The sequence below is a fragment of the Garra rufa genome, chromosome 1 (genome assembly GCF_049309525.1).
Source record: "Garra rufa chromosome 1, GarRuf1.0, whole genome shotgun sequence".
In the NCBI taxonomy this organism is placed as follows: Eukaryota; Metazoa; Chordata; class Actinopteri; order Cypriniformes; family Cyprinidae; genus Garra; species Garra rufa.
The window spans coordinates 25,093,678-25,110,664 of record NC_133361.1 but is presented as its reverse complement, the minus strand read 5'-3'; the positions used below and the strand labels follow the sequence as shown (position 1 = coordinate 25,110,664).

The window sequence follows — 16,987 nt, the reverse complement described above, 5'->3', positions numbered from 1 at the left end:
TAAACTTGCATGGTAAACCAAAACTGCAACAATATATATACACGCTACCAGTCAAAAGTTTGGACACACTTCTCCATTAAAGAGAATTCGGAAGTTTGTCCAAACTTTTCAATGGTAGTGTATATCTATCTATCTATCTATATATATCTATATGTGTGATAATGATAGCATTTCTATATCTGTCCAAAAGAGGAAAAATATAGAGAGATTTTGTAGTCAAATTTTCTGTTATCAACCGTTATATTAGAATCACTCAGGCAGCAGCATAGTTTTCTGTAATGTATTGCCAACATTTAACACAAAGTACAGTGTTTTAAAAGTACTTTAGCCTAAAAACAAAAATAGATAGACCCTGTTAATAGTTATGGAAACGCGCCATCAATCTGTGAAAAGGGTTCGTTGAAATGACTGTATTTCAAAAATTCACTAACGGCGGCAAATGTGACTGCACCTTTACTAAGTCTCACTGGCGTGTATTTCACCAAAAGATTTTTAAGTAAAGAAAATCTAGGACAAATTGATACTTCAAACACCACTTTAACCATGAAAGACCAACCTCTGAGCAATAAAACTGTCCTCTGGGAGAACACACATCGGTCAGTGGGATGAACTAGTACAAACATGTACACATACGATTCTGAAGTTCATTGAAATGGCATTTCTGTACGTCACAGAAACACCCTCCAATCATGCAATGACTGTTAACTTGTGCAGAATGTGAGGTATTAGTCATTTCAGGGCTGGAACTGTAGCAGAAGTTCTTTGCTATCCCATCAGACAAGAATTTCTGGACAAACGAGGGCGTGTTTCATTCCTTTTCAGAGAATCCAAGCCGTATAGAAAAGCTCAAAGTAAAGCCTCATCACACCCTTCCCCGTCCTCCATTCTCAAACTTGCTGTGTCCATGGTATTTGTAACTGAATCCCACCGTGTTTCTAAGATCAAGTGACAACCAGACGAGCAGATCATCTTTTCTTCTTCACGATCCAGTCTCCTTACAGTAACTCGATGAGGGAAGCGTGTCAGGCTCAAGATCAACTCCAAACAGCTTTGTGCATTCAGATCTAGAACAAAACATTTGTTAATCTGTAAAGTAACACTATATATTTGACTGTTTTGTAAGGAAAACAGTCATGCCTCCCCCCAAGACATTCATAAGACATGCCAGAACAAGACTTGGAAAAGATCCCACAATAAACGTCTGTTCATCATTAAACATTCATTGTGACTTTCAAACCAGTCAGTAACGTTAAACCTCTTTTTTTGTGAAAGTATGGCTCTTAAAGCAATTGAGGCACCACACAGAAGCAGTCCTGGACACTTCAAGCCAACAAAACCCATGGAAGCGTGGCAGCCACCAGTGCCAGTAAGGTGAAAGTGATCATTAGGATCAGAAGGCAACAGGAGACGGTGCAAAGTCTCTGTCCATTGCTGCTGTAGTGCTGCTGCATGGCTGAAGTTGTCCCAATGTCAATAACATCCCCCTCTGTCATAGGTCGACCCAGTTCACTTATGATGAACACTTCTGAAGCATCTTTAGGACAAACGAGTCTTTGTCTACATAGTCTACATGAAATACTCCTTAGACACCTGCACATACAGCCAAGACCTCTACCGTGAGACCCAACGGGGAATACAGGAGTGGGTATAGATGGTACTTCCAGTGTCTTTCCGATCTTTTTGTCTTCAACCATTGAAACCGTGAATCCGTGGAACTTGGTGATGAATGTCAGGTGTCTGCAAACGGGGCAGATGATGTTATCCCGTTTAATGGATCCGTTCTGGCTGGTGTTCACTAGAGTTCGTACTAAGCAGTCATGACAGAAGTGATGCCCGCAGCTGAGCGTCCTGGTGCTGTCCGAAAGACTCTCGTAACACACCGGACACTCGGTGTCCTGAGCCTCCTCATCCATGTCTCTCCGGTTTTAAAGAGCCCCTCGACTGGCTGTGAGATGCTGGACTGCGCGACGAGGTAAACAGCAGCCCGCGGGAAGACGAACACTAGCGCAGGTGACTGATACTCCCGTAAGATAACATGCGGACACCGTGACGACACAGCCGTTGTCACGCCAGAAATGTTGAAAAACTAGATCTGGTGTTAACTGGGAAGAAGAAACTAGAACCAGTTTAATGTAAACACTGGAGTTGTAGAGTTTTAAAGTATTAGTCTCGTTTGTTTGGTGTTTTTTTTTCTTCTTAGCCCCATCACATAAAAGCCTACTTAACATTTAGACGTAGCCTTCTATAATAATAACAATAATAATAATACAAAAAAATCTAGTTATTTATTATTAATTATTATTACAACAATAATATTAATAAATCGTTGTTGTTGGTATTAACATATGGAAATGATATGGAAATATTTATAGAGAAAATTATTTTAAAAAGAAATAATAATAATAATAAATTCTATTTATTTATTATTGGTTTATTTTTACAACAATAATATTAATAAAACAACATCATTATTTTTCTTATTATTATATGGAAATACTTATAGAGAACAAAATGTTTAAAATACGAATAAAAAATATTTAATTATTTTATTAAATATTTTCAACGATGATGATAATAATAATAAATTCTAGTTATTTATTACTAATTAATTATTATAACAATAATATAGAAATAGTAATTTATAGAATTTATTATTATTAATAATTTTATTGATTTATTATTGATTTATTATAACAATACTATTAATAAATTATTATTATATGGAAATTATATTTGTATTTTATTTATATTTATAGAGAAAAATGTAAAAACAAATGTATAATTTATAGAATTTATTATTAATAATAATAGTTATTTATTATTTATTAATTATTACTACTAATAATTATTATTATCATTATCATTATTATATGGAAATATTTATAGAGAAAAATGTAAAAAGAAAAATTTTATTAAATAATTTCGATAATAATAATAAATTCTAGTTATGTATTACTGATTAATTATTTAATCATTAAAATTAATAAATTATTATTATTATTATTATTATATGGAAATATATGGAAAAAAGAAACATAAAAATAAAAAACATACTGTCATTATTTTATTAAATATTTTCAATGATGATGATAATAATAATAATAATAATAATAATAATAATAATAATAATAATAATAATAATAATAATAATTAGTGGTAGTATATGGAAATATTTATAGAGAAAAATATATATATATATAATTTATTTGATGAAATATGTTATTATTGTTATTATTGTTGCTGTTGTTGTATAAGAGGCATTTATAGAGAACAATAAAAGATTCATAAACGTACAAAAATAAAACCGAAAACAATAAGTCACACAAAGACTGGTTTGAATAAACTAAATTGAATGAAAACTAAATAATAATTAAATCAATTGAAAAAGTTAATTGAATCAAATCAAATTTTAAAAAATCAACTAAGCATGATATGTATATTTGACAATAAAATTACAATTTATAAGAACACTTATATTACAACATATGGAACACAATAGTTCAATATGTTGTAATATATGTAAAACAGAAAACAATTTGAATAACATCTACATTTATTAAATATTCCGTTTATTTCAATAACATCTACACTGGAGACATAACGCGCCATCTTGTGGTGTGATTTCTACAGAGGAGATTCGGTCAATTCTAAAATGAAACATGAATTGTTCCCCGATTTATTACACACCAATTTCCGCATATAATGTCCGTTTCAAATTCAGAGAACCCTTGCCAAGCCTCATATAAATAAGAATGTGCTTTGCATGCGTTTCACTGACGTTCATATGACGCAATGACGCGGTGTCGTCATCTTACCGGAAGCTGAAGAGCGAAATCAGTGGAGTCGCGTTGGCATTTCTATCAGCCGACGCTGAAGCGCAGGGGAGACACCGAGCCTGTTCGCCGACTTCAGGAATAGGACATGATAAGGTAGACATTTCATAACATTTGTGATGTAATCACTGATAAATATACACACCGTGTTCGATGGGACGGTAATGAAATGCAAGGATTTATAATTTAATCAGAGTGTTATGCTAAGCTGTCATATTCTGTGAGGACCAACAGTTGCCGAAACCTGGTTTTTCATATGCCGGTTTCTTTTGGCGTACAGCCAGAACGCTTTGATCGACTGATATATGTCGCTGGGAGTTTTGATGGTAATTATTTATTATATAGACTCGATATTGACTTTCAGAAAAATGCACATTGGTCATATCCGCTAGCCTGCCGGAGAAACGTCAAACTAAAACATTCACGGTTTTTTTCGATTATCACCGAATTAAGATTCTCTCGTTTCGGTGTGACCTTCAGTAAACTGTGCTAATGTTAAGTATTCAATTTCATCTTCATGTTTGGCTTTAAATCAAATGATGACCGCTAGTCGTCTTCTGATTTGCTCATCTGACGTCATCGCTCTTACGTCTTAGCTTTAGCAAACAACTTTAGCATTTGTTTCTTAAATCATGTACTTTTTTGCATTGATATTTAGTATCATCTACATGAACATTACAAAGATAAAGTGCTTTTAATGCGTGTTCTGTTTACATTTTGTGACGTTAGTTTGTCATCTGTCTTGTCATACCAAAATATACTATAAATAAACACTCTAATGTATATAGACGAGTCAGATAACTCAATTGGCTCGTCCTCTAATCTTTGAAAGTATGTCACATGTTTATAGTGTATTACGCAGCATGACGGTGTGTGCTGGATTGTGATTTTGGAAATAATGTCATCCTTGGAAACAAAAAAACTGGCCTTTCCTCTGAACCCCTGACTGTGTGTAGTTACTGGCAAAGAGTGTAGGTTGCGGAAAGCATTGCGTTAGACAGGAACCATCCCACTGTCCTGTAGTGCGGGACAGGCGCTCCGTGGCCGGACAGATGGCCTCACTGTCAGGAGTCGGTTTGGGAGGGGTGAGGAACTCTGCATGGTGGCTTAAGACATTATAAATGACCACAATTGAAGTGACATCAGTTTCGTCGGCCCTGAGGAGAGCAAATCCCAGTGGAGCCACATTCTGCTCAAGAGTAGAAAATTACTACTGCTTTTGTGTTTTGATGGCTTTATTATGATGTACACCTGTGGTTTTGTGTGTTTCTTTAGCATATGTTGGTTCTTCACAATAGAGAGTGATCTGTTGTCATTTTTGTTCATATTTTAAATCAGTATTTATTCTTTAGTATTGTGCCTTCCAATAAATGGCACAATTTTTGGGTTCTTTAAGTTGCAGAGTTTACAGTTCAAAACATACTTAATTTACCTTTTTAATTTTTAATAACTTGACTTTGTACTTACAGTTGAAGTTGAATCTGCAAAATGATAATTAATTTACTAAAATGAGAGGAATCATACAAAATGCATGTCATTTTTTTTTATTTAGTACTGACCTGAATAAGATGTTTCACATAAAAGACGTTTACATATAGTGCACAAGAGAAAATAATAGTTACATTTATAAAAATGACCTTGTTTCTTAATATTGTGTTGTTACCTTAATGATCCACAACTGTATTTTTGTTGTTTATGAGTCTCTTGTTTGTCCTGAACAGTTAAACTGCCTATTGTTCTTCAGATATGTCAGTTTTTTTTTTTAGCATTTTTGTCCATTTGAACCCTTTCCAGCAATGACTGTATGATTTCGAGATCCATCTTTTCACACTGAGGACAGCTGGGGGCAGGGCCAGATTAACACTTTGTTGTACCCTGGGCAACAATATTCAAGGGCCCCATCATCACGACCCCAGGATCACCATAATATGGTCATATATAGAATATATTACTGTAATATACAGTAAATATACTCAATACTTCAAATCCTAACTGTCATCATATTTTGATTTACAAATATTTAAATGCTCATAGAACTACAAATGCACTACTATGTCCCCTATCAAAGACATTCACTCACATATGATGCTATGAAAACAAAACACATCAGCATCTGTATAATCTGGTAATTGACCCACTACATTGAGAGGGAGGAAAGTATCCTACATTTTCACAAAAAATGAATAGGTAAGCAACCACTTTCAAACCATTTGCCAGTAGCCAACGTTACTTTTTTCCCCGGTACTTTAGCCTACTTTGTGTAAAAACAAAAACATTTATTTCAGTGAAAAATAAGTCCAAACTCTCTATTTTAACATTTTGAACAATCTTTTGCTTTTTTTTTTTTTTGTTTGTTTGTTTTAATTCTTATGTGTTTTAATTTTTCTGATAATCAAATGAAAGCATAAACATTTATTTATTTTTAATCAAATGAAAAATAAACCCTTTTAATTTTTGGCAAACAAACAGAGGTTTACTGTTAAAATTAATACATTGAAGAAAAATAATATTCAGTTTAAAACGTTTAAATAATAATTATAGTATTTTTTCTACAATTAAGTGTTTAATCTTGATGTAATATTTATTTTTTATCATATATATTGTTTTATGTAAATTATTTAAATAGGAATATATAAACACCTACATTATACTGTACAAAAGGAATACAAGACTAATATTGTTGTTACATGTTAAACCGTACTTTTATTTTGACAGGTTGCCGTGAAGTTTCTGTGTGTATAGTATGATATGATGCTAGTTTTCTGAAATTAAACGGTAAAAGTGACACACACAGCAGTTTTGGAGATTGAGTTAATCTGTTCATGTGAGATGCAAATGCAAAAAAAAATTAGCGGGAGCATCATGCGTGCTTCAGTAACGTTATGCCTGTAGTCAAAACGCGTATCCACCATTCATACATCCAGAGGCAAACGGAACAAACCGGATTCATATTAAAACGGTCTTTTTGCATTTCAGTTTTCACATTCACTAGTCCATATCGCGATTTGAATTAAGTGACAGACCAACTTTTGATTTATTAATCCAAAAATCAACGAATTCCGTGGCATTCCGACTTCCGAGCTATATAGTAAATTCCGTTTTTATGAATGGAGCGCGCGATCCAGTCCGTGTTTTCGCGGAGGAAACATTGTAAAACGCGCGACTATGTAGAGACAGAAATGACATGCCTTCGTGTAAATAAGATAAATAACATAAGGCAATTTATTTTGCTCGTGCCCTTGCTGTCCTGGGCCCTTTAGATGTCGTGGGCCCCTGGGCAATTGCCCAGTTGCCCGTATGGTTAATCCGGGCTTGGCTGGGGGACTCATATGCAACTATTACAGAAGATTCAAACACTCACTGATGCTCCAGAAGGAAACAATGCATTAAGCGCCGGGGGATAAAAACTTTTGAATTTGAAGCTTAGGGTAAACTTGTTTTGTCTTCTGGGAAACATATAAGTTTCTTTTGTAGCTTCTGAAGGGCAGTACTAAATGAAAAAAAATATGATATTTATGCAAAATAAGAAAAAATCATTCTGTTCAAAAGTTTACACTCCTGACTCATAAAGCATCGTGTTTCTTTCTTTCTATAAATTTAACTATTATTTTCTCTTGTGGTCAATAAGTAAACATCTTTTATGTGAAATACCCTTTTCAAGTCAGTACTAAATAAAATAAAAAAAGTTGCATTTTTTTTTAATGACCCCTCTTATTTCGCTAAAATAATTAACATTTTGGAGATTCTGGAAGGTAAACTCTTGTCTTCAACTGTATGTATTACATTACTTTGTAATACGTTACTTGAACATACAGACTTGACCTAATACAAAGAAAAAGTTTAATATTGTAACCTTGAAGTCAAAAATTATCCTGTACATTAATAGTTATGATCACTAAAATCTGAATCCAGAAGTTTCAGACCTGATGTAATTATTAAATTCCATTCCAAATTCACAATAATGAGGGTGTGATATGTGTTTCAGTGTTATTTTCTATTTAAATTAGTCATTTGCTTTGGAAATCCCTCATAGTCATTTAGAGCATGAATCTAGAAGCCCTGGGTGCAACATGTGACACTCCTGAGAATCCGAAAAAGAATTTGGAGAATTGCAGAGATGTCTGGAATACTTCTGACTGTTTTCAGAAGCTGAACAGGTTGGGTTGCTGATAGAGGCCTTGTGATGTTGGTTTCGGCTTAGAGCTTTTCATCGTGTCAGATCTAATGAGCGATTGCATGCAGAAAGATCTATGATGGGAATTAATTGAGTGAAAGTTTCAGAAAAACACTGGGTCTCTGTGCTGCTGTTAAAAAAAATAATGATCTCCCAAAACAAGACAAGGATGAGGAATGTTAATGAGAGGTCATTTTTAGTCACACATTTGTGCCTCTATAACTCACATCTAAGTGTGCTTAATGTTTTTTAAAAGGGCATTATCTATGGCCATTAATCTTATTCTGAGCAAGCTTTTATGTATGAAAGGACTGCGCTGTTGATATGGTTTCACATTTGATGTCTAAAAGGCTTATCTATGTAAACTGGAAAGTTGCTCTTTAGTTACATCCATGTTATTCCAAATATGTTCTTTCTACCACAGAACACAACGAGATCTTCCACTTGATATCCGTGATTTTTAACATAAAATGACTGATGTGAGAGTGATTAAATGAACAAATCTTCACTTTTGGGTGAACTGTTTCTTTAGCATTATTAAAATAAAGTGAAATCAGATAGTCGTGTTATGGATAAGACAGTTCACCCTGAAATTATAATTATTCATTTACTCACTTTCATGTCATTCCAGTTTCTAAACCTATTTGACTTTTTATCTTCAAAACATAAACATAAAAGACATTAATGCAACCCAAGAGAATTCTGTCCTAACAACAAAAGCCCATGCAACTAAAACGTAGAAGCTTCAGATGTAATCCAAAAATGAATCCAGCAGTTGAATCCACATGAGTTAAATTAAAACCTGTCCATCATATAAAACAATCGTGTCTTATCTAAAGACTTAGATTAAAGCGCTCATTTCACTTGGATTACTTTTACAATATCTTCATAAACTTTTTGAAGTGGTATGGACTTTGAGTAAAGGGACAGAAATCTCTCAGGTTTTGTGTTATGTCATTGTCATGTGTTTGGTTGAAAAAATTGTGATTTTTGTTTTTGTTTTTGTGTGTGTGTGTGTGTGTGTGTGTGTGTGTGTGTGTGTGGCTTGTCCCTTTAGGGCTTGAAATGTAATTGGTCTTTTGTAAAAATCCCCCAAAAGTGAAACTAAATGCTGAAGGCTGCAACCTGTAAAAGTATGCGCTTGTAAAGGGTCAAGTAAGTCATGTGAGCCTGGTAGAGCGCCAAGTGAGCAAAAAGTGTTATTGGACGTGTGTCAGATGAGGACATACACCATGGGCCCTCTGTTTGTGGGGTTGTACTGGGACAAAAGTTCAGTAGGAGGTGCAAACAAGCTCTGTGTCTCTCAGGACTGCTCTAATTCCCATCTGCTTCCACAGGTCTCCACCATGGACACAGAGATGATGCCGAAATTCTCCTCGAAAGACGAGGAAATCGATTACTGGAAGTGCTTGTCTCTCAAATACAAAAAGAGGTAGGCTGAAGTCATTACCTACTATGCATAGCAACCAGCTGAGCTTTTTACAATAGCGGCCGCAGGCAGTTTATCTTCACATAAAAGCCATGGGGAGTCAATCGTGTATGTTCAGACAAACAATGCTGATTGGTTTTTAAAAACTTGGCTACAGTATTTTAGTTAAACTTCGGCTAGCTTAGACAATAGTGATTGTTTCTGTGTTCATACCTGCAATCACAAGCCCTGCGGGTGATGAATGGCTGTAAATATGACCACAGCACTTTTTGTCATGGAAAAATGGAGAAAATGCCACAACACAGAGAGAGCCTTTCACTGCCCTTGACAAAAGAGATCCTCTGTTAACCTGAGAAGATGCTACATAGATCCAGATTTTATGTTTTGTGTCTCACAGTCTCATTTATTAAAGAAGTTCACTTCCAAAGCAAAAATGTACAGATAATTTACTCACCCCCTTGTCATCCAATCATGTTTCTTGAGGAAAACATTGAGGAATGTTCTCCATATAGTGGACGTCTATGGTGCCTGCAAGTTTGAACTTCCAAAATGCAGCTTCAAAGGGCTCTAAACAATCCCAGTCGAGGAAGAAGGGTCTCATCTAGCGAAACAATCTGTTGTTATTTTTTTTTTAATTACAATTTAAATACTTTTTAACCTCAAATGCTCATCTTGTCTAATGTACTCCGGTTCAAGACAGTTAGGGTATGTCGAAAAATCCCATCTAATTTTCTCCTCCAACTTCAAAATTGTCCTACATCGCTGCAGTTTTTCAACCTACCCAAACTGTATTAAACTGGAGGACACATGCACATCGCAGAGCTAGACAAGTTGAGCCTTTGAGGTTAAAAAGTATTTAAATTGTACTTTTTTTTTTTTTTTTTTTTTGTAGTAAATAACCGATCATTTCGCTAGATAAGACCCTTCTTCCTCAGCTGGGATTGTTTAGAGACCTTTGAAGCTGCATTTAAACTGCGTTTTTGCATTCAGGAAGTTCAAGAAAGAAACATGATTTCTTTATGACTGAAGAAAGTAAGACATAAACATCTTCGATGACAAGGTGGTGAGTAAATTATCTGTCAATTTTTGTTCTTAAAGCGAACTTCTTTAAAAATGCCTTGCTTAAAACATGTTTTGTTCCCAGTTATAGTCAGTGAAATATTGTGATATTTCTCATTCTCAAAAAGAGTAGTTTCAGGCCCAAAATGCTAGTATGTGAATTGTCTGTGTGAACCCTCTTCCGTTCTTCAGCTTAGACAGTGTTTTTTTTACTTGACCAAAAGTGGCCTGAGAGTGTCTCTGATCTAAAACAGAGCTCACAGTTGGTGCTGGCACTAACGCTGACCTGTTTGTCTGCTGGTGGTCTCTGTCTGTGCCGCTCTGAACTCCTACACAGTTTCAGCACATGCACGTGCTCCTTAGCTGTGGTTTTGCTGCCCCAGATCTTTGGTGGAGCACAGGAAGATCTCAAAGTCCCAGGAATTTCCTGCTGAGGAAGGAGCAAAACATGCTTTCCTGGAAATAGTCACACAAATGAGTGGGCCTTTTAAAGCCCCTTTAACTCACTTTGCAGAACATTAAGGCTTAAAGACGTAAGCAACTACTCAGATTTGCTTTAGAAAATGTAAAACCACGGTTTATATGGATTTTTTTTTCATTCATAAATTTGCTGTCTGTAAGGTTTTTGTTTTTAAAAGGTCTCTTATGTTCACTAAGACTGTATTGATTTGATCAAAAATATAGTGAAAACAGGAATTGTAAAATATTTTTACAATTTGAAAGAACTGTTTTCTATTGAAATGTTTTTTTTTTTTTTTTAATTTTTTTTATTTATTTTTATTTTTTTTTTTTCCTGTGAAGCAAAGCTGAATTTTAAACATCATTACTCCAGTCTTCAGTGTCACACGATGCTTCAGTAATCATCCTAACGTGCTGATTTGATGAAAAGAGGCTCCTTTGATGTATAGAAAAAAGAAAATAACATATTTATGTCAATATACAGTATAAATTTACATACATCTTGCAGAATCTGCAAAACTATAAAATTATTTTACCGAAATAAGAAGGAATCATACAAAATGCATCTTATTTTTTCAATTGTCCAAAAGAGAAAATAACAGGTGAATTTAATTTAATTTTCTTCAGAAAAATCCTTCAGGTCCCACAAATTCTTTGTTTTTTTTGTTTTTTAGCATTTTTGCAAATTAAAACCCTTTCCAACAATGACTGTATGATTTTCAGATCCATATTTTCACACTGAGGACAACTAAGGGACTCATATGCTAACTATTACAGAAGGTTCAAATGCTCACTGATGCTCCAGAAGGAAAAAAAATGATGAATTAAGAGCCGGGGGGAGGAGGTGAAAACATTTTGAATTTGAAGTTCAGGGTAAATTCTGAATGGCAGTAATAAATGAAAAAAGAAAAAAGAAAAAGAAAAGTGTACATATCTTCATTCTGTTTTATTATTAAATTTTACACTCCTGGCTCTTAATGCATCGGGGTTTTTTCTGAAGCATAAGTGAGCGTTTGAACCTCCTGTAATAGTTGCATACGAATCCCTCACAATCATACAGTCATTGTTGGAAAGGTTTCAAATACACAAATGCTGAAAAACCAAAGAATTTGTGAGACCTAATGGATTTTTCTGAAGAATAGCAGGCAGTTTAACTGTTTAGGATAAACAAGGGACTCATGAAGCTGTGGATCATTCAGGTAACAACACAGTATTAAGAACCAAGCATATGCAAACTTTTGAACAGGGCCATTTTTATAAATTCAACTCTCTCATGTGGACCATATATAAAAATATTTTATGTTAAGTTTCTTATTCAGGTCAGTACTAAATAAAAAATAACACACATTTTGTATGATCTCTCTTATTTTGATCAAATAATTAGCAGATTCTGCAAGGTGTATGTGAACTTTTGACCTCAACTGTAAATGTCTTCACTGTCACTTTTAAACAATTAGATGCATCCTTGCTGATTAAAAGTATTAATTTTTTTTTTTTTTTTTTTCTTTTTAAGTCTTACTGACCCCAAACTTTTGAATGGTATTATATAATGCTCCCAATCTCATTAAGCCCCGAAAATGTGCATTTGAGCAGCTTCCTGTTGAGTGAGTGTTTTAATGTTTTGTGCTGAGGGGGCAGGCCTGCACATGTCTGGTATTTCAGGGAAGGAGGGACGAGGTGACAGATTTAAGGTTCCCTCTGCACATGACAGCATGAGGCTGGGGGAAGTGACCGGGGTTAAATGGACGTGTCCTGTGTAACAGAGCTTCGGAAATGCTGTCTAAAAACAACCAAGACCATACATTCAGTCTGTTGAGCTCATTTCCTGCCACCAGACCTCGCTATTCATCTCAAGCCTGCCTGTGAGCACTGACCCCTGACCTTTAAGGCTTCAAAGTGAACATTTAGCTGATCTTTTTCCATAACTACAACATTTCTGGTTATGAAATGTTTTTTATATTCAGGAAGTGCTGAATTCTGTTGTGTTGTTGTTAGACATGCTTAGGTAACAGGCTGTCCTATTTTAAATTGGACAGTCTTAGGACCTCCAGTGTGAATGGCCCCTGCCCTGAGTGACTGTAATTCATTTTCTGCTATAGCACCAGCTGTCAAAGGCTAAATGCTTAGAGCATGTCAGCTCTTTTGTTGCAGTCTGGGTGTCAATTTGCATTGCATGGTTAATGTGATGAATGTGCCGCCGCTGTTCCAGATGGCTGGTGACGTGATTTTTGATATGTTTCCGTGTCTGCAGTTATCATGATGCTCAGGAGGAGCTGCAGGAGTTCCAGGAGGGCAGTCGAGAGCTGGAGGCCGAGCTGGAGGCTCAGCTGGGGCAGGCCGAACACCGTATCCGAGACCTGCAGTCAGAGAACCAGAGGCTGAAAAGCGAGGTGGACACACTCAAGGTAGGACAAAAGTTGAAATTGCTCTGCTCTTTTGAAAGAACACAAAAGCTGGATGCATTAAATTGATTAAAAAGACACCAGAAAGATGTTAGAAATGTTACAAAAGATTTCTATTTCAAATAGTTGCCATTATTTTTAACCTTTTTTTGAATCCTATAGAAAATGTATTGCTGATTCCACAAAATATTAAAGGGATAGTTCACCCAAAAATGAAAATTCAGTCATTTAATTACTCATCCTCAAGTTTTTCCAAGCCCGTAAGACTTTTGTTCATCTTCGGAACACAAAGTCCTCACTACCTTTCTGGACCTTGAACCTTGTTGCAATGCTGTCTATGCAGGGTCAGAAGGCTCTCAGATTTCATCAAAAAATATTTTTAATAGTTACCCTGAACCACAAAACGAGTAGCATGGGTATATTTGTAGCAGTAGGCAAAAATAGAGGTCAAAATTATCAAAAATGTTTTTTTATGCCTAACCTGATTAGGGTGTTAAGTAAAGATCGTATTCCATGAAGATATTCTGTGCATTTCCTACCGTAAATATATAAAAACTTAATTTTTGATTGGTATTATGTATCGCTAAGAACTTCATTTGGACAATATTCTCAATGTTTTGATTTTTTGCACCCCCAGATTCCAGATTTTTCAAATGGTTGTATCCAAATATTGTCCTATCGTAACAAACTATACCATGGAAAGCTTATTTATTCAGCTTTCAGATGATATATATAAATCTCAATTTAATGACTTGTTTTTTGTGGTCCAGGGTCATATTTGTGTTCCAAAGATGAATGAAGTAGGACATCAGCATATTTAAAGGATTTCTGAAGATCTTTTGACGCTAAAGATTCGAGTAGTGGTTGCTGAAAATTCAGCTTTGACATTTGGGGAATAAAAAACATTTTAAAATATACATAAGAAGTAATGAGTTTTCAAATTGTGATAATCTTTTACAATATTACTGATTTTACTGTATCTACTATGGAAGCTTAACAGGTACAAGGGGTCAAAGGTCATGTTTTAGGTACTAGTGAGATGATGAGCATGAAGAGTATATAGTAAGTGGACTGCGGGGAAATACAATGCTACAAAAGTGTACAGTTTGGCCCCTCTATGGGTACAAAAGCTTTTAATGGCAGAGGTACCTCTACACACCTTTAATCTGCTGATTTATCTGTAAAGGGTCAGCAGTGTGGCCGCTGTGCTCTTCTGTGATGCAGCAATGTCCAGTGTGAGAGCTGTCGAGGGTCTCTGTTAATCCCGAGTGTGCTGTAATTGGATGTCAGGATGAAGAGAAAGAAAATAGAAGGCTAATGGCTCAGCAGAAAAGTTCACATATAGCACAGTTGTTCCTTTAAGACCCTTACAGAAATATCTTCTTAATGGCTTGAGTTTAGGTAGACCTGGCACAGAGACTGTGATTTATAATGCTGTTTATATTTGTGGAAGGTCTCCTTACACAAATTAAATTTGATCTTGTTGCTCTTCCAGAAAACATGATCATTAAATGACCACATTCTCAGTAAAGCAAGACTAGTAGCCTTTGCCCACTGACCTTGCGTTTGTTTTGGAGAAAGAATATGGGATGCTCATTATTTTGCCATGGCCCAAAAGAATACACTGATTTAAAATAAAAGAAATGAGGTGGATAATGTAGGTTACCTACAGGGGAAGTCGGGAGCGTTGCCATGTGCACTGCGTCTCATTAAAGGGACAATGGAATAAATAAATGAAGTCAAATGCGAGTAAAAATAGCTTTTTCTTCCCCCTTAAGTAACTGAGAACAACTTACTATATTGTGCCACTGTGAGCAAAAAATAAATTCTGAGTCAAAAAGGTTTGAGCTTGTAGCAGAATGTCTCTAATTTTAATAGGATTGTGCTCTCTGTAGTTAGAAAATGGGTATTTCTAGATACAGTAGGTCATGTGGTCTTGTTATGGTTTTGACTCCAGGAGCACACAAGGAAAAATAGTCCTTTCTGAATAGGAGTGTGGAATCCTTAGTAAAAATACATAGAATCTCACCCGCAATTGGCAGAAAGTTCAGGTTGTTTCTGAATCTGATGGCGACTCAGACTGTGTCCCCTGTGTCCCTGACTGCAGGAGAAACTGGAGCAGCAGTACGCTCAGAGCTATAAGCAGATCTCCATGCTGGAGGACGACCTTATCCAAACGCGTGGCATCAAGGAACAGCTGCACAAATACGTCAGGGAGCTGGAGCAGGCCAACGACGACCTGGAGAGAGCTAAGAGGTACACGGCAAGATCTTAGCCCTGAGTTTCTAAATTGCTAGACTTTTTTTTTTGACAAGACTAGACTGTGTCACCAATGCCCTACAAATGCAGACCAAAATACATGATGCTAAAGATACATTTTTAAAATGACAACCTGGGTTGTGCAGGGCCACCATCACATCTCTGGAGGATTTTGAACAGAGGCTAAACCAGGCGATAGAGCGGAACGCCTTCCTGGAGAGCGAACTGGATGAGAAGGAGTCTTTGCTGGTCTCGGTGCAGAGGCTGAAAGATGAAGCTAGAGGTAAACTTCATTTGATTTCATATTGATTTGACATTCACATTGACATTTAAAGGAGTAGTGCACTTTCAGAACAAAAATTCACAGATAATGTACTCACCCCCTTGTCATCCTAGATGTTCATGTCTTTCCTTCTTCAGTCGTAAAGAAATGATGTTTTTTGTGGAAAACATTTCAGGATTTCTCTCCATATAATGGACTTCTATGGTGCCCCCGAGTTTGAACTTCCAAAAGGCAGCTTAAATGCAGCTTCAAAGGGCTCCAAATGATCCAAGCCGAGAAAGAAGGGTCTTATCTAGCGATATGTTTCCAAAAACATTTACAATTTATATACTTTTTAATCTCTACACAGAATACACACAGAGCTAGACAAGTCAAATTTTGAGGTTAAAAAGTATATCAATTGTTTTTTTGTTTTTTTTAGAAAATAACCAATCGTTTCACTAAATAAGACCCTTCTTTCTGTGGCTGTGATCGTTTATAGCCCTTTGAAGCTGCATTTTGAAAGTTCAAACTCGGGGGCACCATAGAAGTCCATTCTATGGAGAGAAATCCTGAAATGTTTTCCTCAAAAAACAATTTCCTTACGACTGAAGAAAGAAAGACATTAACATCTTTGGATGACAAGGGGGTGAGTACTAAATCTGTAAATTTTTGTTCTGAAAGTGAACTACTCCTTTAAAGGAATGTAGCTCAGTTTTTCAATGTGACATAATGTGGAAAGTTTTCTAAACTGCTATGAGATGTATGTGAGTAAAACAGGTTTTCGAATGAGGCGTAAAAATGTAAGGCACTATGAACGTATTCATTGCGAATTGATTACAGTCACTGATCTATATAATGACTGCAATTAAACTGCAATTAGTCAGTGAAACCACCGGAAGTGTTTGAGTGGCCATATTGCTATTCTCCATGGGCATAGAGAGCATCATTGACTAAAAGCCAAAACTGTGACCTAAAACCACTGCCACAAAAAACATCTGACACAGAATGTGGAATTTGTTGCACATGTGTAAACACAAATACCCACAAGAGCCAATTTTTTTCAGATTGGATCTGGGCCACTTCCAGAAGTGGATTTCAATCGGATAT

At 35.7% G+C, this 16,987-nt stretch overlaps 2 protein-coding genes across 2 annotated transcripts in view; one reads left to right on the top strand and one right to left on the bottom strand.

Annotated features, from left to right (window-relative positions):
- Positions 1–146: 146 nt before the first annotated feature.
- Positions 147–1,913, bottom strand: LOC141332945 (RING finger protein 222). The gene has a single exon (XM_073837906.1). The coding sequence runs from the start codon at positions 1,911–1,913 to the stop codon at positions 1,323–1,325; it is 591 nt and encodes a 196-aa protein (XP_073694007.1). The 3' UTR covers positions 147–1,322.
- A 1,921-nt stretch (positions 1,914–3,834) lies between these two features.
- ndel1b (nudE neurodevelopment protein 1-like 1b) overlaps positions 3,835–16,987 on the top strand; it is an 18,287-nt gene continuing 5,134 nt past the window's right edge. Inside the window, exons 1-5 of the mRNA XM_073849353.1 lie at positions 3,835–3,929; positions 9,345–9,439; positions 13,206–13,359; positions 15,464–15,612; positions 15,762–15,898. Of these exons, the coding sequence (XP_073705454.1) occupies positions 9,354–9,439; positions 13,206–13,359; positions 15,464–15,612; positions 15,762–15,898 (526 nt within the window). The 5' untranslated portion in view covers positions 3,835–3,929; positions 9,345–9,353. The remainder of the gene's footprint in view (positions 3,930–9,344; positions 9,440–13,205; positions 13,360–15,463; positions 15,613–15,761; positions 15,899–16,987) is intronic.

What these genes read in the sequence shown, in the direction of transcription:
- LOC141332945 (XM_073837906.1), bottom strand. Translation starts at nt 1,913, where the DNA reads ATGGATGAGGAGGCTCAGGACACCGAGTGTCCGGTGTGTTACGAGAGT.